This window comes from Colletotrichum jinshuiense, chromosome 3 (genome assembly GCF_051148585.1).
Source record: "Colletotrichum jinshuiense chromosome 3, complete sequence".
NCBI lineage: Eukaryota > Fungi > Ascomycota > Sordariomycetes > Glomerellales > Glomerellaceae > Colletotrichum > Colletotrichum jinshuiense.
Genome location: NC_139310.1, coordinates 4,681,954 through 4,703,176, shown reverse-complemented (window position 1 = coordinate 4,703,176; position 21,223 = coordinate 4,681,954). Strand labels below are relative to the sequence as shown.

At 53.1% G+C, this 21,223-nt stretch overlaps 5 protein-coding genes across 5 annotated transcripts; 2 read left to right on the top strand and 3 right to left on the bottom strand.

Annotated features, from left to right (window-relative positions):
• Positions 1 to 4,353: 4,353 nt before the first annotated feature.
• On the bottom strand, positions 4,354 to 4,790 carry EsH8_III_001229 (cytochrome c oxidase assembly protein COX16-domain-containing protein; the record flags this gene model as incomplete). Its single annotated transcript, XM_083262954.1, has 2 exons — positions 4,354 to 4,437; positions 4,524 to 4,790. 2 exons carry the CDS (start codon positions 4,788 to 4,790, stop codon positions 4,354 to 4,356), a joined length of 351 nt encoding a protein of 116 aa, XP_083123441.1.
• A 2,081-nt stretch (positions 4,791 to 6,871) lies between these two features.
• On the top strand, positions 6,872 to 7,218 carry EsH8_III_001228 (uncharacterized protein; the record flags this gene model as incomplete). The annotated part of the gene is made up of 3 exons (XM_083262953.1): positions 6,872 to 6,898; positions 6,957 to 7,016; positions 7,075 to 7,218. The coding sequence occupies 3 exons, from the start codon at positions 6,872 to 6,874 to the stop codon at positions 7,216 to 7,218; spliced, it is 231 nt and encodes a 76-aa protein (XP_083123440.1).
• A 1,920-nt stretch (positions 7,219 to 9,138) lies between these two features.
• On the bottom strand, positions 9,139 to 12,197 carry EsH8_III_001227 (2OG-Fe(II) oxygenase; the record flags this gene model as incomplete). The annotated part of the gene is made up of 4 exons (XM_083262952.1): positions 9,139 to 10,099; positions 10,239 to 10,466; positions 10,565 to 10,950; positions 11,013 to 12,197. 4 exons carry the CDS (start codon positions 12,195 to 12,197, stop codon positions 9,139 to 9,141), a joined length of 2,760 nt encoding a protein of 919 aa, XP_083123439.1.
• A 1,756-nt stretch (positions 12,198 to 13,953) lies between these two features.
• Positions 13,954 to 15,432, bottom strand: EsH8_III_001226 (uncharacterized protein; the record flags this gene model as incomplete). The annotated part of the gene is made up of 1 exon (XM_083262951.1): positions 13,954 to 15,432. The coding sequence occupies one exon, from the start codon at positions 15,430 to 15,432 to the stop codon at positions 13,954 to 13,956; it is 1,479 nt and encodes a 492-aa protein (XP_083123438.1).
• A 2,515-nt stretch (positions 15,433 to 17,947) lies between these two features.
• Positions 17,948 to 19,837, top strand: EsH8_III_001225 (Metallo-dependent phosphatase-like protein; the record flags this gene model as incomplete). Its single annotated transcript, XM_083262950.1, has 1 exon — positions 17,948 to 19,837. The coding sequence occupies one exon, from the start codon at positions 17,948 to 17,950 to the stop codon at positions 19,835 to 19,837; it is 1,890 nt and encodes a 629-aa protein (XP_083123437.1).
• Positions 19,838 to 21,223: the final 1,386 nt, after the last annotated feature.

Here is a 21,223-nt window from a genome sequence, read left to right as displayed (position 1 = left end):
GCTGCGTCGTCCTTTTCGCCATCAACTAATTGCTGCGTGTGTATCCGTATTTCTCCCCCCGTACGGTTGGTTACACATGATAAGCAGGTAGTGGGAGCATTACCGGCTCTCCCGTGTCTCACCGTCCACCTGTTGAGCTGTAAACACCTGATTTACTGCCGTCCCTGCCGGAGGGGCATCCAACCAATTAGCCGCCAGCAATCCAATGTCGATATCTCGACCCCAGACAATGACGGGAGGGGGGAGGGGGCGTGGGCTGCTTTGCTTCTTCTCCAGCTGCCTCTGCAACACAGCTCACTCGCTTGCACGAGTTGTAGGGACGGCCCAAAGAGCACATTTCGACAATGATTGACGTCCAATCGGCTGGGCATCACCGATTAGGGCCACCCCGCCACCCTAGCCATCGCCTGGGTGCGTTGTCGCTGATCACCAATGCAGCGCTGCTCATGATCGCCCTCGATCACTCCTTGATTTCTCTCTGCTCGTTACTTGATAATTTTTTTTTTAGCTTTTTTCTCCTACCATGGCCCGCTTGCTGCCAGGCTCTCCTCCGCATTTCCATCGCTGACCGGTGCTTGGCCGGTCAGTCCCATGCCTCTTCCCCGGCGGTGATCAATGCATCGTGTCCCTCAGAGAAGGAGAATCGGACGGGGACAGGGCACGCCGCCTTTTTCAAACCCCCCCGGTCACTCCTTGCCTCGGAGACATTCCCGTCTCTCGGAATTGTTGCTCGCAGCCGGCAATCCCTCCCCCAGCCCCCAGGACTTGATCCTACCTGACCTTTGCCTGAAAGGCGCAAAGAAGAAGAAAAGAATGACTACCCTAAATAAAAAGGATGTTGCCTGTCTAGCGCGAACGGGGGGGTGGAAAAAGGCGGACTGGTGAAGAGGAGGGGAAAGAGGGAAAAGCCACTGCCGCAGCTGCTGAGTGGCTGACGATGTTCGAACGGGATGTACACCAATCTCAGCCTCTTTGGGATTGGCGTGCTGCGGATGGCGACAGGACACAACGCCACGAATCCCAAGAAATCCGCCGTTCACGAAATGCCACCTTTTTGGCCGCCCCCTCTCTCCCCCCCGTCCGCTTCGCTGCGGGCCCATCGTCTGATGGTTCCTGAGACGGAGGCGGAGCTAGGCTCCTAACGGCAGGCTCTCAAAGACGTCTGTCTATATACTACATGCGCGGGTTCCTGGAGCCTGCAGCTTTCGACGTGAGAAAAAAACAAAAACGGGCAGGCGCCAGCTAATCCTCTTTAGTTTGTTGCGAACGGTCGAGGTTCACTTCCTGGACCAGAAGAAGCGGTCAGATGTCGGAAAAGTCCACAAAGAACGGCTCGGGATGGCCCAGCCGTTCGCATGATGTGAGGGGGCCCGGAGAGATGCCATACGTTCTCCAAGTCGCTGACACGACACCACCCAAGTTGCCAGCCGGCCGTCTGCCATCGCATATTCTGCATGCACCTCTGGACAAGGTCGGTTTCGATCCTCTCTGACTGCAGTGTGTTCCCCCCTCCTGCATCCCTCTTCCCGTGCACAGTCCAGTCTATTGTTGGAGCCTCCTCAACCGTCCCCCCCCTCCTTCTCCCCCGCTCCCGTCGGGGTTCCAAGTCTGCGTATTTCCATACACCTTCCGGCCTCGGTAGAATTTCCCCACGCCGGCCGCGCATCCGACGCCATGCGTTCTCCCGCTCCTCGTTTCCCCTCTTCCACCGCCCAAGTGGTCCACCCGTTGAGGAGCTATTTCCTGGCGGGATCGTGGGTTTGGCTGTCAAAACCAACGTCCCGATTGGATCGCACCAATACGGCACACCGGGGGATGCCAAACAGACACCTCGCAGCGCTCAGCTGATATTCCCCTCCTCTCTCACCCTCTCATGACGAATCCTAGAGTTCAATAGGCTCACTTTACTATCGTATACTTGGTGAGGGGGCCCCAGCACACACCCACACACCCCCATCTCGATCCCAGATCTCGTCGTCACGCTCGTTGGGCGCGAAACCTCGTCAAGAATCCAGGGGGGGTTTTCGTCCTGATCGTGTGATACCTCATGGATCTCTCTCTCTCTCTCTCTCTCTCAATTTTTTTTTTGTTGGGCTCATGAACAAGAAAGTCCGTCCGTCGTCGACTATTGGAAGTGCCAACACCACCAAGTCTGCCATCCGTCTCATCGCGCACACCCTCTTCTTTCTTGTCTACTGGTCCAGCATTCCCCCTCATCACCGAATCTCTCTCTCTCCCCACCCCATCCCCCCTCTCTCCCTCACAATTCCTGAAGCCGGCGGGCGTCTTGGGATTCTGTGCTTTCTTGCCAGGTCCCACTTAGCGATGCTTTTAGATCCAGATTTCACCGATGGATCGGGGGAGGGAACGCTTCGAAAGGGGACGACATGTTGTAAACCGCCCACCACCTACACGTGCGAGTAGGCGTGGAGGGAACACTGCCTACGCACACATTGAGTGTAAAGTGCCCGAGCTCTCTTGGCCGGCGGGTTCGAGACGAGACATCTCCAGCGGAGCCCGGCTCCTCCTCGTCGCGTCGTCCAAAATAGAGACCAAGGCTACGAGGCGCAGGCCTCGCCAAGGCACAGCCTTGCGTCAGCGGTCACGTAGCGAATCGTCAGCGTTGCCAGTAGTCTTGTCATTCAGACAAGACGAAACGAGGGGGAGGGAAGAACCAAGAAAAGAAATAGAAGCGGCCTTGCGCCACAACAGGCCCCATCGGCCAAACGAAATCCATTGCAATGGGTTCGCACCCAAGAATACTATTAGACTACCGTGACTAAAGGAAGAAACGAACACGAGCTCCGAGCGGTTCGAAAGCTGTCAACCCCCGGTAGACGAGACTGGGCTCGTCCGTAACACACACCACGGACGCGGCGCTCTTCCACGCCCAGCCATGTAATCCACCCCCCGTCGCAGCTCGTCTCGTCCCATCAGAGCCGTCCTGCTGGGCTCTCCTACGGCGGGGTGACGGCATTCCGTCGATCCCGATCGACAATCTGGTCCACCCGCGGCAGGCCGTCCTGACTCCTGAGACCGCCTCCTGGGTCCCGTACGTGACTCCTCCTCCATGTAATTCGCCACTGCTGGCTGCTGGGTGGCGCCCGCGGGACTTCTTTTCCTGCCCGGCTCGTGTTACTCAAATCGGCCGATGAGTGAAGACAGCATCGAAACAAAAACGGCCGCTCTTCCTCTCAATCCTAGATGGGAGGGAGAGGATTAGCAGGACCGTTCGGGCAGGGCTGATGTCTCCGACAAGGAACCGTTGCCCTTTCCCGCTAAAACCAGGCGAGCTGGTGCCGCTCGATCACGATGCGCCCTATCGACACTTCATTGTCGTCAGATCAAAGCCGCGCCTTTCGATTGCCAAAACAGGTAGGTCTGTCACCATTGTCTCGCTCTTTAGCTCGGGGTCACCTAGTGATCTGCCGAAAGACGTTTGATTCAAACGAGAAAAAAAAAATTGTCTCTCTTATTGTCGCCCGATGTCAACAGCCAAATCGCTGCTATGCTTTGAGTGTTGACATCGGGGGTATTCAGCCATCGTGTGGAATGCTGTGCCCGCGTCGTGGCGCGTCGCGAGGCAGTTCTGCTGAAAGGGCCATCCAAGGGAGCCGACGACCGTGGCACGCGGGACATCAGACCCTGCGTCAAGGCGTCTGTGGCTTCTTGCCTTCCGAACAACAAAACGTGACTCCTTTGTATCCCAAACCTCGATGTATACAAGGCGTATGGCCATGCCCCGTAGACATGTGTTTCAACACTCAGTGAGGTCAATCCCGGATCGACCCCGCGATGCGTCATCCCGCGTTACAACCGCCCAGAATAGCCGCCCTGATGTTGTATATATCACCAATAACGACCGTCAAACACCTCCTCCCCCAAAAGGGATCATCCCGCGCATGCCTCCCGTCCCCCCCCATGCAGCTATGGCTGCATCCTGAGACCTGCCAGATAACGATTGACAACGGGCTCAGAAGTGACGTCGACGGCAAGGTGGTCGCGAACCATCGGTGGCTTGAGGGACCGGGGGCAAGAGGCTTGCGCATTGATCAATGTCGGACGCTCCCGAGATTGAGATGTGCAATTCTTGCGTCAATAACCCCAACCCTGACAAGCGCCTTGCCGCGTTCGCGTTCGACAGAGAAACTTTAAGGGGCGAGAGAGGTCGTTAATGAGCGCGATGGCGGTCGAAGAAAAGGACATTGAATTCCTCACTTGAACCCCGACGCGTCTGCATCCCATCCTGATGTCATCTTGTTGTTTGTAAATAGGCGGCCGCCGGCTCGAGGTCGAACTATTGAATTGTAATTGCGCTAATCGATTGACATGCAAGATGCGTCGCGATGACCTCTACTCGATGATGCCGTCGTGTTCGCCCGCAAGTCGCTTGACACGCTTCTGCTCCCAGTTATCGATATCCTTGGCCGCAAGTCGCTGCCGTCCACCGTCAGTATTTCTTCTTCCCGCATTCTTCTTCCCTTGCACATCTCTCGTCGAAAGTGCGGGATGGCAGCACTCACGTAGTATTCCTCCTTCATGTCGACCTTGCGCGCCGAGCGTCGCAAGTTAAGTTCCTCGTCCCTCGTCACCTGCCGCACTCGTCTGTCGTACTTCTCGTACCGGATTGCCGTGGCAGGCGTCAAGACGAAGGAGCCGGCGACCATGATGGCGATGAAGGGCAGACCGAACAGCAGGAACGGCCGCTTGGCCATGTGAGCCCGGTACTTGGCGGCGAATGTGTTGGTATCCGCCGCGGATTTGAACTTCTTGCTGTCGAAGACGGCCATGTTGGGCAATTTCTACCAAGAACGGTGGCGACAACACCAGTACAGATAGTTCAAGGGATATTGACTGGCGTCACTTGGTATGTCTGCTTGGTGCCGAGGCTTCTTCGGATGCGGAAACAGCACCTCCTTGTTAGTCGCTATCGTGGGACCTTGAGCGATCTCAATTGTCTGCGGTAGCTGCAAAGCACAGAGTGGTCTGATCTTGGTGGTGCGGTCTTGGTGGTGCGAAAAGAACCAGGAGATGGGACTTGGCCCAAAAGCTGACAGTTTCCCGGAGCTCCCAGGAAAGTTTGAGCTCGGGTTCAGGGGCCCCACAAAGCCTCAGCTAGCTTCTGCGCACGTGCCGCCCAGCGTCGAGCCCCTGTGCCGTGCCACGCCGAGCTTGCCTTACCTAATCACATCACCGCTGTCTTCTCACCAACGTACCGTACGTAGGGCAGTAGCTTGGGTCTCACAAGTCAGTCACTATTTCCTCCATTGCGAAGCCTCGGTTTCTTTTCTTCCTCTCTTTCTTTCTCTCTCGACCTTTTCTCTCAATACTCACAATCACGGCTTAAGCCGCCACTACAAGGTGCCGCAGCGGCCCGTCTCGGTCTACGTGATATGTCAGTTAGGGCAAGGTACCCGTGGCATCTTGCACATGATGGACGCTTCCGGAACTCCCTTCCGGCCCGCATAGTTTTCATGTCTCCATCCTATGCGAACACAAACAAGATGAGATCGTCATATCACAGTTTGTTGGCCCGTCGGGGAGCTTGGGGCTTTCTTGGCTCAACATTCGCCCTGTGCTGACGTGTAAACCTTCGAACGGCCTCGACCATCCCCATCTGCATAAACCGTCGCCGGGGAGAGGGTCCCCCGTTCTCCATCAGCTCCAAGCAAACCGTTCTCCGTCCATAGAACACCTTCAGACACCACCACAAATAGCATACTCACGTACACTACACGGGACCCGCTCTCCCCAGAGGCGCACACGTACACACTCCAGCCACTCCGTCCGCACTTTGTGTGCGCCGTATTACTCTGCACACCTCGTTCTCATCTGAAACCCGGCACGCCCAGGAAACGCCCTTGGCCCCCAAATACCACCTGGCCACGCCCAGCGATGTTCCCCGCAAACTCCCCCAGCCGTGGTACGTCTTGTGTCTTGGTGCTGCCCGTCCTCTCTGCTTCTCCCCCTCTCAAGTCGCCACTGTTCAAACGTCGCGAGTCGAGTCGGCGCCCGCCGCGGCGATGAGGCCCACGGACTGCTGCGAACACAAACAAACGCTATCTCGCTCAGACAAGAGCTCGGCAGCGCTGGCCAAGCACCCTGGACACAGCCCAGTGACAAAGGGGCCAAGGAGGGGGACAAGGGGGCACGCTGAGCTCCCGGGAAGCTGGAAACCGTGCCGGACAAGCACTGGGGATAGAGAAACTTTGGCCCGATGCCCAGCAAAGCGTAGTAGCACTTGGTCCGCTGGGGCTTAATGCCGTCCCCTCTTTTCGGCTTTGCTACACGTCCCGTCCAAAGCAGCGTGTGCCGCCAGTTCCAAAGACGGCCGCCCCACCACCCTCTTGTACCGTACAGTGAAAGCTACTTCGTCGGATGATTTTTAGGCTCAGTCACGCTTGCTTGTCGGACTACAAGCCGACTGGGGAGCTCCTGAAAGGGGAGCCCTGGACAGGTGTCACGGTCTCCGAGGCTTGTTTCGTTTCGTTGAGGCGGACGGCGCAAAGCGAGCCAAGTGGCAGTAGTCTGCTACTCTGCTGCCACAAGGAAACTTGCCGAGCTCTCCAAAAGTGTGTGTGTTTATTAATGGTATCTCTCCAGTGCCGCGTCTGGGCGGTCGTGGCGTCCGGGCATGGTATAAGTTTCTCCCAAGTCCTGCTCCATTCCAAGTGTCCATAGCGACTTGGCATTCTTTGACATCCCGCGAACATCGAAAAAAGACATCTACCCCAACTCCCTCATCTACCCCAGGCTGGCCCATCCCTTCCGACTTTTACCATCGTCTCCGCTTCCTCAACACACATTCATCCATCTCGACATCCGTCTGACATCTTTGTTCATCTGAATCTCTACACCAACAATCATCACCATGGGTTACTACTGCTCCAACTACTACGTGAGCCTCCCTTACTGCGCACTTCGACTCTGATCTTCCGGCTCACGTGACCACACAGGGCTCCATCCACTGCCACAACACCGTGTCCCGCTTCGGCGACAGATGCCATCTTTGCGCTGTATGTGCTTCCTCGACTGCGGATTCGTCCCCTCCATATCTAACTTGTCGCGTCATAGGCATCAAAACGGGGCGCGTCCATTAAGGAGGGTCTCCTCTCCGAAGCCGAGCGATGGGGGTCATCCTCCCCCCGGCCCACCCATGGCGATCGCCGGGCCGAGCGGATTGTCCGGCCAGTCCGGGATTCGAGGGTGAAGAACTAAAGACGCGAATACATGGACGGCAAAATATGTCGACGACGAGAAAGAAATTTTACAAAAAGACGGGCTGTAAGCAAGCAAGCAAGCAATCGGCGCAGAATGGAGCGAGGAGCATATCCACAGGTTGAGGACGGGTGTGCGATACAGGCGTTCAAAAAACAAAATTCGGACCCCGCGATGCAAGGCGGTCCAAGCATTGTTCTATCATTGGGAGACAAACCGGGGGGAGTCAGGCCTACCAACAAATATGCCTATCATTCAAACATTAGATAACGACACAAACAATACCAATCAGTTAATTATACAAAGCAAATCTTGTGCGAGTGTGGAAAGAACGAAAGTGCACTGGACGAGACCATGCAGTGTTCCACCAATGACTTCATCTCCCGATGCCGTGCTTTGGCCATGTCTGAGCACGCTGCATCAGCGCCGCTTGACTCGCCGAGACATCAAGCAAAGCCCGAAGGATCATATAGCTGCCTCCTCTGAAGATGAGAATTCGTGTTGAAAATAGCGGCTGCCAATTGCGGCTCTGGGATGCGAGTGTTCACGTCCATTCAGACCAGCTTTCGACCAAGTCCCGATAGAGAGACAATTACCTGGGAGAACCAAGCCAGTGTACCCGAACCGCATAACCAAGCAGGCCCGTATTTCCGAATCGAGAGGCCCGGAACGATGGCAAGGTTGCGTCGTGCACCCGCCCGAAACAAGACAAGATCAAACCACCAAACTCATCTGAGCTTCTTGTAAGAGCACCGCCTCCATGGATCGGCCCAAGTTCCCTGCCCGCCCGCTGTGTTGGGCCACAAAATTGCCTCTCTAGCCGGGAAGCTGGGTATGACCTCCTTGTTTGCACAGTGGGAACTCTGTACGACGGTAACCTTTCCTATCCGATCATGGCAAAAGAAAAGTTCAAACGATGATAGATGGGCCTACAAGAGGGTTTGTTTCAGAACATGCGGCAGATCCACGAACGATACACGGCTGTCCTCGCACAATTCACGTGATTCTGGAACATAGGGCTGTCAGAAAGCTATCCTAAGCAGTGGGTAACCTTCATTTCATCCTACCGAGGCAGGGAAGATGATTGGCGCCAGGTCAAGTTGAGATGATCACGTCACGGCTGAATCACTCCGAGCCATCCAAGGTACTGGGCACCCTTTTCCTCCCTGATACTTTGGATGGTTTTTATAACCCATGTCAAACTGAAGATCGCTGCCGCAGACGTGTTCGGGGAGCCTGAAGAGAGTGTGCACAGGGGGCCAAAGGTTGATAAGCTTCAACAGCTTGCATGGTGAGATCTGACATATGATATTTGCTAGGACTAGCAGACTACTCCATCAGCCCACAAAAAGCAGGATCTACTAAACTTGTAAGAAAAAACCGCTCACTACCACATACAACTGTCAATGTCAAGATCTGGCAGCTTATGATGACGGACCGGAGCTACCTTGCCAGCAAGAGCGTAGCAAAAGCATAAGCGACGAGTTTCTTTACGCTCCGGAAGTCACACGCTGAAGCTGCCGGAAAGCGCATAAAAAAAGGCGAACATTGAGTGGTCTTGACTCGGCTATCGGTTGATAGGGCAAGTCGATAATCTCTTTAGACAGTTTGCATGTGAATCTCCTGCTCCTATTCATCATCCCATCTCAGTTTACCGCCCGCAGGGCCACGTGGCAGAGTCGACCCTGGAACACAGACTGTTCGCCTCTCGCGAATTCCAGTATCTGTCATTTACATAGTATCCACACCTTACTAGACGTTGAACGTCGCAGAGGTCTCCGCTTCATGTTTCGCTCTCTGTGAACTCATTACATCCCAAATATAGATCTTTGGAGCCTACATTCGCCTGTCAAAGGCGGATATATCCACATCTATTGTACAAAGCTCCGTGTCCAAAGAGCGCTTTTGCTGCCGAAAAGCCTAGAACATCCGTCTACGCGTGCTATCCGGCCCCTCCTCGGCGGGCCCATCCGCCGGACGTTTCACCCCTGTCCCGTTCGCGGAAGCTTCCAACTGATGAAAAGCCTCGAGGAGGATCATCTCCCGGTATCCTTCCTCACCAAGAATACCCTGCACGAAGCTGTTATTCAGTGGCGCGAGAGATGACTCGAGAGCCCGGACGCTTTTGCTCCATTTCCTAACCTCGGCCTCATACTCTCCACCAATCTTTTGTACGACGAGGGTGTGAGGTGTTCCTATGCGGTCTGTACTTGTCTGGAAAAAGTTGCGACATCCATGAATCAGGTCTTCAATGTGGCTGCGGCGAGCCATCACTGCGGGAAACCTCCAGATTTGCTGATCGGGAGCGGCCAGAAAGGTATTGAAGGCTTCGCAGTCGGCGCAGTAACTTGTCTGTCCGGTGGTGCATCTACGCGGTTTGTACTGCCAGCCTACGGGTCTCCGCGGGTAAGGCATGACTTGATGATGAAGCCCGTCCCTCAGAATGGTCACAAAGAGGTCCTTGATTGGCTGTGTGGCCTGGATGCCATGCTTTTGCATGATGGTGGTCAGAGGATACAGCAGTACGTTGACTACGTCCACGCCGACATTTTTGGGCTTCCATTCCGTTTTCGTCCAGACGAGGTTGTTGCAGCAGGCTTCCAGTAGCTGGATCCCAAGCTCATCTAGTCCAAGCAGAAGACTCTCGTTGACCAGATACACAAAGTCAGTAAGAGGCCCAGCACAGGTAGTTGAAACCCTTGCTGTGGTAGGAATCAAATCTTCTCCCTGGAGCAGCAGGTTTGCCAAGCAGTGATCGAGAAGAGATTGAAATATGGCTTTTGCGTTGCTGAATTCGCGCTGTTCCCGCTTCAGGCATAAAGTATGGAGAACCTTGTAGAGGAGATCGCGGGTACCACGAGATGCTAGGGCGGGGATCAAACTAGGAGCTAGCAGTCAGCGGTATATTCAATGAAGCAAAGTCAATTTGACGTAGGGGAAGAGGGGAGAGGGGAGAGGGGAGAGGTGTCAATGTGAGTTGAATTTCGGTTAGCAGCATAAGAATAAGAGGCTCGTCGTACCGGGACATGATCCAATCCTGACTGTCATGTCGCAGTTCTATGGCCTTGGAAAAGAAGGAAAGATCTCTGCTATCCAGTTGGGGCTGTGTCTCTAGTTTCCAAGCCAGCCTTGAGTCTCCCCACTTGACGAAAAAGTCTCTGATAACTTCGGACTTAAAATAGGAATTGAAATGCTGTATGGTATTTTGTACACCCGAAAGAGTGCCCTTACTTGTCGTGTCGCCCATCCTATAGAATGTTAGTATTATACTTGAGTAACTGATTGTCATGTTGTGCGTATGTAAGATGTTCCGCGTAACAAAATGCAACAAAACATGATAACCCACCATTTATCCCAATCAATATCCTCGGGGTTGTTAGCGAAGCGCTCTTCAACGTAACTGCAGGTTACTTTCAGTGCCTCTTGGTACGTTCCTTGCGAAGTACTTGATGCTGCGGCTGCCATCGCCTTCTGGAAGAGCTCGCCATCATCCAACTGTAGAGCCCAGTAAACGACGATGCAGGCTGTGTTCAGGTTGGAGCCCCTTTGCGTTGCAATTGCTTTTCTCATGAACTCAATGGCATAGGCTCTTGTGAATGCATCTTCGCGGTGTTGCTCAAGGTCTTTGGTGACCAATGCCAGGAGATTTTTCGCTTCTTTGTCTGATCCGTAACTATGGTTGCTGCTTTCCACAAACTGGTGAAGGTTTTGCTTCTTGATGAGAACCGCAACCTGTTCAAATGATTAGCCCAATCCCAATTTTTAGAAATGAGTGGTCATGGTTGGATTCATACCGTGTTGTGATATCGGTACGTATTTGAGGCACCCTCGTTTCCAGTGAACTCGCCTTCTGACTCGCTGTCAGGGTTCCTTCCCCGGAACATCTCCGGCGCCAAAAGTTCAGTATCATCAACACTGATGCTCTCTGCAACCTGCCTGCCTTCGGGTGTAGAGACAGTTTTCAAGAACGTGCCCTTTTCTTCGTCTTCATCATCGTAGCCGTAGTCTTCTACCCCATTTGACTCGACGCGTGTCATATGAGCCAACAGAAAGAAGACGCCGCTCTGTGGTGCTACGTCGTTTAAAGCTTGACATACGGCTTTATCGCGACCTTTCATAACCTGAAGTGCCATGCTGGACTGAGAATACTTATGGTCAAGGGGGTATACAAGCATTTTCGCCTTGGATGATTTGCTATTCCAATCAAGCAGCACCTTCCTGACATGCTGCATTTGCTCCCCAAAAAACCTGGCAGATTGCTTGTGCTTCCTGTTCTGAATGATGTTGTAGGTCAAAGCTAGGCGATAACCTGAAGTTATCTCCTTGATCTCGTGCGTTACATCGGAGAACCAAGCAAGAGCAGTCACGTCAAAGGTAGACGTCGGGGCGGTTGAAAAGACGCGTTCATCAGAGCCGAATGAGAGATGGACATCTCCTCCCTGGTGCTCCGAGGGAAGACATATGACTAGCGTCCCCACCATGCCAGGCTCTTTTTCCGAGTCCTTGTGGCGTTTGAAGAAGGACCCCTTCTCGTAGAGCAGTAGCTTGTGGGACTTCACAGTGACATCCATAAGGCCGAGGCCGCTTGCAGCCGTCAGGGCTACTTTCTGGAGAAAGCCCTCCCATTCTGGGTTCAATAGCTTGTAGTTCGTATGATCCAGCTCCCAAGTCTTCCGTACTGAGGTGTCGACGATGGTTTCCTCGCCCTTTCCGAATGGCGCCTCTCTGCAGGCGCTCTTAATCACCTCGGCATCTTGAGGTGTGAGTGGAAGCGGGATGGTGGGATGACCCTCAATCTTCAGGCCAGGAATGGCAAATGTGGCATACCGCGTGAAATTGGCGATGTCGCCGACTGATTTGATTCCGTCCAAGCGCAGGCGCAGACTTCTCTGCCAAACCCGATATTGCTGATCGGTCTGGACGGCGGGAGCAGATTCGCTCTCTTCCGAATCAATTAACTCAGGCGATGAATAACTCATGTCTGCCAGGCCTGATGATGTGCGTGACAATAAGAGACGGTGTGAAACAGTGGGAGACAGCGAAACTTTACCATTCCTCGGCAGGTTGGGGGGTTATCAATTTGTCTTTTAGGCTTTGAAGATGCTATTGGCCTAATACGTCCTATCCGATTTGTACCTTGTTCGACGCGTCGCGACGCGTTTTCCGCGTTCATATACCTCCACAGTAAAGTCGTGTGTCTTGGCGCATCCCTCTCGTCATGTTGGTTCTCATGAAAAATGACCGAATGTTGTAGAATTTTCCAGAGCAAGTATTCAAATAGATGATTTTGTGAAACCCAAAAAAATTTAGGAACCGAACTAGTTCGCTTTTTAGTATCAAATCTACAGGAATCACAAGTCAGTCACTTACACAGTTTAAATCTTATAGTCACCATCGAGAACAAGAGTACAAAACCAAATGCCGAAATGATATCAAAGTATCAGGGGAGGAAGTTCAGCTAGATCGACATAGCCTGTTACGACTTGCTATTGCAGCGAACAAAAATGCACGGACGTTGAGATGCCAATGGAATCAAAATGATGTGGTAACAACGTTGGCTTAGCTTCTATTGCTCCACAAAACAATAAAAAGAGATTCTGTTGTATTTCAATTCTCCAAACTCGTGTAGAATGAATCGGGTTTCCTTTTTTTGGCGCGAGCACAAGTCTTTGATTATCGTAGCACAAGGTTGCTGTATCAAAACACCTCTACGTTATTCTTCGCGGCCCTATTCAGTTTCATTAACAATAGGCAGAATACACGCCAAAAGACGTTGACTACGTCATTGATATCTCGGCACAAATCACACAGGTCAATCTTATGTGTCACGGCGTGGCTAGACGCATATGGAAAACCGACAACGCGGAGATTGGTGCAAAACATTCAAACCCCTGAAGTCCGGAACCACCATCGAAAGCTGACGTCAATCGGGGTTAAGACGAGTGTGTAGTTGGCCGGCCAGCTGCAATTAAGTGTTATATCCTCTAAGTCTGGATGGACTGGTCAACTAGAAAATCACTAACCATACGCCTGTTGGCCAATATATATCCTGGGCAAGACATTAAAACCTCGATTAATCCAAAAGGGTTGATCGGCCCTATGCCAGAACACACCAGATGAGATGGTTCAGTTGGATTCCTTGTTATGGGAAGTTGCTGATAAAGATGTGATTGAATAGATTACATTGCTTGAGACTAGATAGAATTGCGCTACGAATGGGCTACCATACCGGTGTGAATAGTTTACTATCGATCTATAACGTAGTAACAAGCCAATCATTCGATTTCAGAAGCAAATATCTTCTCCATTTCTAGCAATCCAAGTTCTAGCATTTAGCCCAATGCGATTATCTAGAAGTCAGGGGCTGGAGATGATTAGATGGTGAAAAGCTGTTTATGTTGGTGTCACAGGATACCCGTACGGGTGGTAAATCGAACGAAGAGCAAAATTGGTACTGTATTCTGTAGATGTGTGTGTAAGGAAGAAAAGAGAGGCAGCCGGCGGAAGCAGCAGTTGTGACGATATCGCCGTTGGCGGCCCGGAGGTAGAATCTCCGGGCCCGATTGCTGCCGCTTCCCGCGGGCTGACCGCCTGCCCGTATTCTGGCTGGGTAATCCAACAGTTTTGCTTCAGACTATCGTGCTTTATAGTATTCGTAACGCACGACATTTTTTACACTTGGGGTATTTTGCAATATAAAGAAAGTCCTGATGAGGGTTCCGCAACATAATCGCTCTAAAGAAACCCAAATTCCTCGTCTAGATCCTTTGACAATGCAACCGACTTCTCCAAAATCCATTGATCCTCCTCTGACAACTTTTTCCCTGCATGTCCGACCATGCAGCTCATCTCTTTTCTGTCCGCCCCCTTCTCCCAAGTCCCGTCAACCATGGTGTGCGTTGGAACACCAAACTCCCTCGGGTCGACCTTTTTGTTTTTCAACAATCCTCCGTTGTACCAAAGAAGATTGTCCCTCTCATCCACATGTCCAATAACAAAACTGCAAATTCTCTCCAGGTCTTGGTCCTTGTCCCGGAACCAACCCACCATCGCTCCGTAGTGGTCTTCAAATGCATAAGCAGAACCGGCAAGCTCGAAGCCGAACCACCACGTTTCCTTATCACCGTAGGTAATTTTGTATGTGACCTCCTCGCGCACGTCATAGGTGTTTTGCCAGGCGACATGCAGAAGGCCCATCAGTACATCCAGGCGTGATTTGTTGATGACAACGACACCGGAATCACCCTCCTCTGCGTAGTCTTCCGTCCAGACAAGTGATTTGTTCAATGTTGCGCTAGGTTTGTGGATTTGCGATTTCCACCACTCATGTCGGTCAGGATAGGCGTGTTTCCATAACAAACGGTCGTGAAAAAGAAGGGCGCCCGTCGAAGAGTAGGATGGGTTGATATGCATCATCTCAGGCACCTGAACAAATACTGAATCCGCATCCAAGAGGATTACTTCTTCAAACTGGGAATAAAGTGCCGCAAATGCTTTGATCGCCCACCCTCCGGTTGCCAGCTTCACGGTCGAGTCGTCAAGCACGGTCAGAATATTCAAAAACTCGACCTCCTTAAATCGCGAGTGAAGTCTCTCACGATCCGCTGCTGGGAAGTCCTCGTCTCCAGCGAAGACGATTTGGATGGTGAGATTGGTATGCAACACTTCTTGGAGAGACCCTATGAGATGGGAAGCATACCTCATGGTCGCTTTTCCCGTTGGAATGACGATGCCACGGGACCCGGGGACAAAAGACGAGCGGAGATCGGAGAGCGGCGTCTTGCTATCTGGGCGTTTTGGGGAATGTTTGATGAATGGAAACAGAGACCCGATGGCCTCTTCAACGGTCTCGAGAAGTGCGACGTTATCCACTGCCTTGGGAGTATCATCGAGGAACTTGACCCATTCCCGAGCAGCCCGGGTTCTTCGGCCAAGCTCATAGAACTTGTCCTTGAACGGAGATCGAATAGGGGTTTCGATGAAGGACTTCGCTTCGTCTATGATAGGTTCGGCCCCCTTTTGCCATTTCGTAAAATCAACGCTGGGCTTTGGCGTCGTTTGAGGACGACTCGGGGGAGGGCGCAGGGGCGGGGCCGTAGCTGTAGACCATGATGAATTGGATAGTGAAAAAGAGTAGATGAAAAGTAGCAATACGCAAGCAGAAATGATAGTTGTTGTCGCCCTCGCGGATGGCAGAGGTAGAGTAGCCGCCATTCCGAGCCGGCGAAACAAAGCGACCCAGACTAGGGGATATTGGAGCTCTTCCGGATCAGTGTGGCAACCATGCCCGTCGTAATCTTCCAACTAAACGAAGCAACAGGATGCTTATCGCGGTCGAAACGTATGTCGCCTTGTTGGAAAAACTGCTGCAGCTTGTTCAATATCGTAAGCCTCGGTATCCTTTTTGCTGTCCAGAACAAAGAAGGCCAGGTCGCGTGAGGAACCGTGTGAGTACCGTTGAAGAAACCTTAGTCTCCCGCTTACGTGTACTGCAGGGTGTGGCACCGCGGGTTGATGAAGATGTCCTAGACTAACAGAGCGACAGGGGTCCCAGCGGCTAATAATGCTCCTGCTGGTTCTAAGACAGCGTCAAAAACCATCAGGCACCCATTTTCCTCTTCTCTTCTATTTTATTACTGCTCCTTTCCTTGTATTATTCTCCTTCTCAATCCTCATTTATTTAATCAATCGGCGCCTCGCGGCTATAAGTAACTTTAACAATGATGTTCGGGCCGGCCCGGACGAGCTTGGTCCTGCTTGCTATAAGTCTAATGGCTTTTTCTACAGCACAGAAACAGACAATTACCTGCTATAGCGTCAATGGCTTGGCGTATAGGAACCAGGTGCAGTGCTCCGGATCAAACGCTTGCTGTGGCACCGGTGCGGAGTGTCTGCCAAACAAGCTTTGCAAGAATCCAGACGACAACGACTATACATTTGTTCGAGGACCTTGTCTTGCCCAGCCGTTTGATGAGAGCTGCGCCAAAATTTGCGTTTACAGTCAGTCGTTCCGTACTTTGGTTCTTAATAAGCTCCAGTTTGCATACTGAATGTTCCGAATTCGATAGACGAGACAGTTGAAGACAACTACTTTCCAAGAGTTACCCGATGTTCCGATGGAAGTATGTGTTGCAGCAACGACCCGCAGTGTTGCAACAACAAGAGAGGACGATTTCTCGATGATGAGGGCAACTTGCTCGCGTCGGCACCTACCACGACATCAACACAAAGTACGACATCGGTTACGAGCACCAGCCCGACAGAGCCATCCTTCGAACTCACAACTTCAACTGAACGTCCATCATCGCCGCTCTCTTCGGCTGTAGCCGCAAGCGTCACACCCATACCGACCGATAGTTCCTCGTCCAAGGATGAATCAGACCCTGAGAATGGGGAAGCACTTGCACTCAAAGTTGGACTCGGGCTTGGCATTCCTCTTATTGCAGTTACTGTGGCTGGCGCAATGTTTATATTGATCCGGAAACGACTGAACAAAGCGGACAACCACTACGAACAACAAATCCACGAAAATTACCAGCTACCTCCAATCTGGTCGGGATATCCCAAGGGCGTGGAGCCTCACTATCGTGCAACCGAATTAGAGCAGAGGGACACTACACATGAGCTGCAAGGCATGTCTATGAACCGCGGGTATGACGGAGAGCCAGGAGAACTAATGGGGAGCACGGTGCACAATGAGCCAAAAAATAGACGCTTTTAAAAAAAAATCCACGACCATAGACCGGACTTGTGTCCACGAATGCAGCCAGTTGGCAACATTGAGCTGCTGCTATAGCATGATTAGGGGGATAATTGGCTTCGAGGTGTTGCCATCGGCGCTACGAATGTTTGACGATGCACGTCGAGTTGGTTGTCAGTGTTACTGTAATGATAATCAAAACTGTCAGATTATGGAGATAGTCAAGTGAAAGGGGCTCGAAAGGATTGCGCATTCCATCCTTCCTGGCAAGCCTAGCACCTTCCACTTTCGGTAGTAATTCGTAAATGCTGTAACATTCAGAGGTGGCGGAGTTGATACAAAAGATCCTTTGCATGTCGTTATCCAAGTCTGCCCTTCCCGTGCATCATCTCCTGGTCAGTCATTCTGTCTCCATCTGGAACCATCGTGCCGCGTCGAGCCGAGTAGCCGCCTACGCGCCAGGGCTAAACAAGAGAAACCAATAGCTATTACTTGAAAATGGGCCAGTGGCCCGCGGTCTAGGAGACGTCGACACGAAACGGGCGACTCATGCATGCGCGTGTACATCGTGTCCAATAATGTTCTCTCCTGCGTCAACGGACATTGGCAGGATTATTCCCGGGCAGGGCAAGTTATTCGGTTGAACAATGGGGCGGATGGCGGCACTGCAGCAACCAACTGCCCCACGTGGTGCTTGTCCGAGCTCAGGCACACTCCCGACACCGTGACCCACCCGCATCAGCTTGCGCCATCGGAGTTTCAAGCACTGTTGGAGAGTTAGTCAGCTACATTGTGCTGGTCCACATATCGAAGGCTACAGGGCGTATAGTCCGTACACTCCTAACAAGTACCTTGAGGGATCATCGCTGACGTAGCGGGTTGTCCGGGGCATCGGCCATAGCTTCAGGGAGCTCCATCTAAGGCACCCGTGACCGTGACTCGCCAACCTAGCCCAGCATTCACATTCCTCTCTCAGAGGCATAGGGCCAAGCTCCCCTCTGTTCCTCCCCATACCGAACATCTACAATCATGGCGAGATCCTCCTCATCACCATCATCAGCAAAGATGCTCCGACCATCCTCCCTCCTCGCGGCAGCTGCCCTCTGCCTGCCCTTCACCTCCGCTTCCCAACCAGGCGCCGCCGCCCCCATCCCCGCACCCATGCGCGATCTAACCTGGGGCAAGCTCAACTTCCTCCACACGACCGACACTCACGGCTGGCTTGGTGGCCATCTCCTCGAGCCGCAATATGCGGCCGATTGGGGCGATTATGTCTCCTTCGCTGAGCACATGCGCCGCAAAGCCGACGAACAAGGCGTCGATCTGCTCGTCGTCGACACAGGCGATCGCGTCGAGGGGAACGGCTTATACGACAGCTCGAGCCCCAAGGGCCTGTTCACGTACGACATCTTCCGTGAGCAACATGTCGACGTGATCTGCACGGGCAACCACGAACTTTACCAGGCCGACGCAGCGCAGCGCGAGCACGACATCACCGTCCCCAACTACAAAGAAAACTACATCGCGAGCAACCTCGATTACATTGACCCCAAGACCGGCGATCGCGTTCCGCAGGCGCAGCGATATCGCAAGTTCAAAACCAAGAACCTGGGCCTTGAGATCGTCTCTCTGGGCTTCCTGTTTGACTTTACCGGAAATGCGAACAACACCGTGGTGCAGCCCGTCGAGGACACCATCAAGGAGGAGTGGTTCAAGAAGATGCTCCGCGAGGAGAAGCCCGATCTCTTCGTTGTCATCGGTCACGTCGGCCTGCGCATGCCCGAGTTCAAGGCCATCTTTACCGCGATACGCAAGGAGAACTGGTTCGCGCCTATTGCCTTCTTCGGCGGCCATGCACACGTGCGGGATGCTCTCAGCTTCGACAAGGGTGCCTTTGCCATTGCCAGCGGTCGATACGGCGAGACTATTGGGTGGCTGTCAATCGACAATATCAAGAAGGCCGAGTCAGACGATGTTTCCGCCGAGGCTTCCGTTTCGTTCTCGAGAAAGTACATCGACAACAATCTGTTTGGCCTGTACCACCACACTGGCCTCAACGAGACAACATTCCCGACTGAGCATGGAAAGAACGTCAGCAAGTTGATCGAGAAGGCTCGCAAGGCTCTAGACCTGGACTACACATACGGCTGCGCACCAAAGGATCTGTGGGTGAATCGCGCAAAATACCCCAGCGAAGACAGCATCTTCACCTGGCTCGAGACGGAAGTGCTCCCGGAAGTCATTCACAAGGAGGATAGGAAGGACGTACCCCGCTTGGCCATCGTCAATACCGGCGGCCTCCGCTTCGACATCTTCAAGGGTGCCTTTACCAAGGACAGCACTTACATCGTTTCTCCCTTCACCAGCACGTTCAAGTACATCCCCGACATTCCATACGGCGTGGCCAAGCGGGTTATTGATCTGCTCAACAAGGCTGGCAAGATCCTCGAGGTGACGCACGACACCCGGTTCATGAACATCCCCGAGATGATGTACCCCAAGGACAACATTGTCATGGCGAAGGCAGACAACAGCGGCGAGCCACGCCACCTCGAACTCCGCCAAGAGTCTGGGCAACACCGGCTGGCGGGTGATGATGGCAAGTCCCAGAAGCCGGACCTCATTGGTGGGTACACCACCAAGGATGATATCGGCACCGACGGCGACGACACGGAGCGCTCGCCCATCAACTTTTACGAAGTCCCCAACTGCATCCAGACCGAAATCGGATTCCCCAAAGAAGGCGAGCCGGAGAAGGTGGACCTCGTCTTCATCGACTTCATCCTGCAGTGGATCATCGTCGCACTCAAGTTCAGCGGTGGCGACTACAGCGAGAACGACGTGTTGACATGGTCGGATGAGACGCTGACGTACAAGATGGGCGAGTGGATCCAGGCGAACTGGAAGGGAGACTGCTGAGCGAAACAGCAAGGCAGAATGTCTCCTTTGGCTCAGATTATTGCTTAGTTAGATTGGGTTAGCCTCGGTTGCATAGGTTTCGGCAGGAGTTTTCTGGGTCGATCTGGATCTGTTTTGCTTTTTTATCGGATCACTTACATGATCTGCTCTACCTAGACCAGACATACATTAGGTTGGGAATTTCGGCACAAGATGTGGATGGATATGGAATCGTTTAGGAGCCATGGAACAATGCAGAAGACTGCAATCAACCCTCGACTATAGTTTAAATTACATCTGAAAGTCCGGCTTTGCACGGTGCCAAGCCCGGGTTCGTAGTTGACACCGGAGCTTATTTGCTTGGATGCATGGCACTTGGTTCATTACTGCACATTCTGCTAGTGGACGGACACGTCAAGGTCCCATATTCTCTGCTGTGGGGGGCTGATTTCCTCCGTGGCGTCCCCCTTTACATCCGTGGCGCACGGCAGAGGTCGAGAGATGGACTAGGCACACCAAGGAGAACCAGCTGAGTAGTAGATTGACAAGACCAGGAGGTGGCATCCGGATGAACATGGTTACGAATTTGTGGGGGGGGGGATGCCTTTTTTCCCCCCCTCCCCTCCCCTCGGCAGCATACCTATCTCCCGAATAACATGTAATATAGGACGCCCGAGCGGGAGCGGTAGACTTGGCGCGGATCAGTTTTGGCGTGACATCGGGGCGGTGACACTATTGACAAGCTGTCTGTCCAGCTGAAGCCGGCGCGATCTCCCCCCCTCCCCTCCCCCCGAGACTCGAGCCAGTGGTTTCTTCAGAGATGCCAAGGTGCAAAGGGGAGGAGGGAAGGGGGGGCGGTGAGCACCACAGTCTTTCCGTGCTTCTCCCTCAGCCCCCTCCCCGGCGGTCTTTTTTTCGGACGTCGGGTTAGGGCCGGAACCAACAGAGAGTGCCCTGGGAAATGTGACGGCTGCCGCGTAAAGGCAATTGGCGATCCGGCGGAGGTTTTCCTGTGATGACGGAGTACGGAGTGCCCACGGGTTCACTGCAAAATACGAGGGGGGTTTGTAGATCTTCATTGAAGGTCGGACACGTTTTGACGTCTTCTGCTCCACCTGCACGGAGAACTCTGATGTCAACAGCCGCGATGCATGGCCTTCCCGCATCGGCATCGAATGTGCCTGCCGCCCTCAGTTGCCTAGGGCTCCCCTCCACCCGCGAATCGGGCCCCATTCGCTTGAATGGACCACGGCACGCCTCGGTGGCTTTCCCAAGTTTCAAGGTCCCTCGTTGCTCGGGTAGACCAACCGGCCCAAGAAACATGTCAAGCTAAAAGTCTTTAGCCAGGAACACGGCCCAGGATCCCCCTTTTCTGACGGTACGTACCGTCCTTTGGCGTTTCGTTTC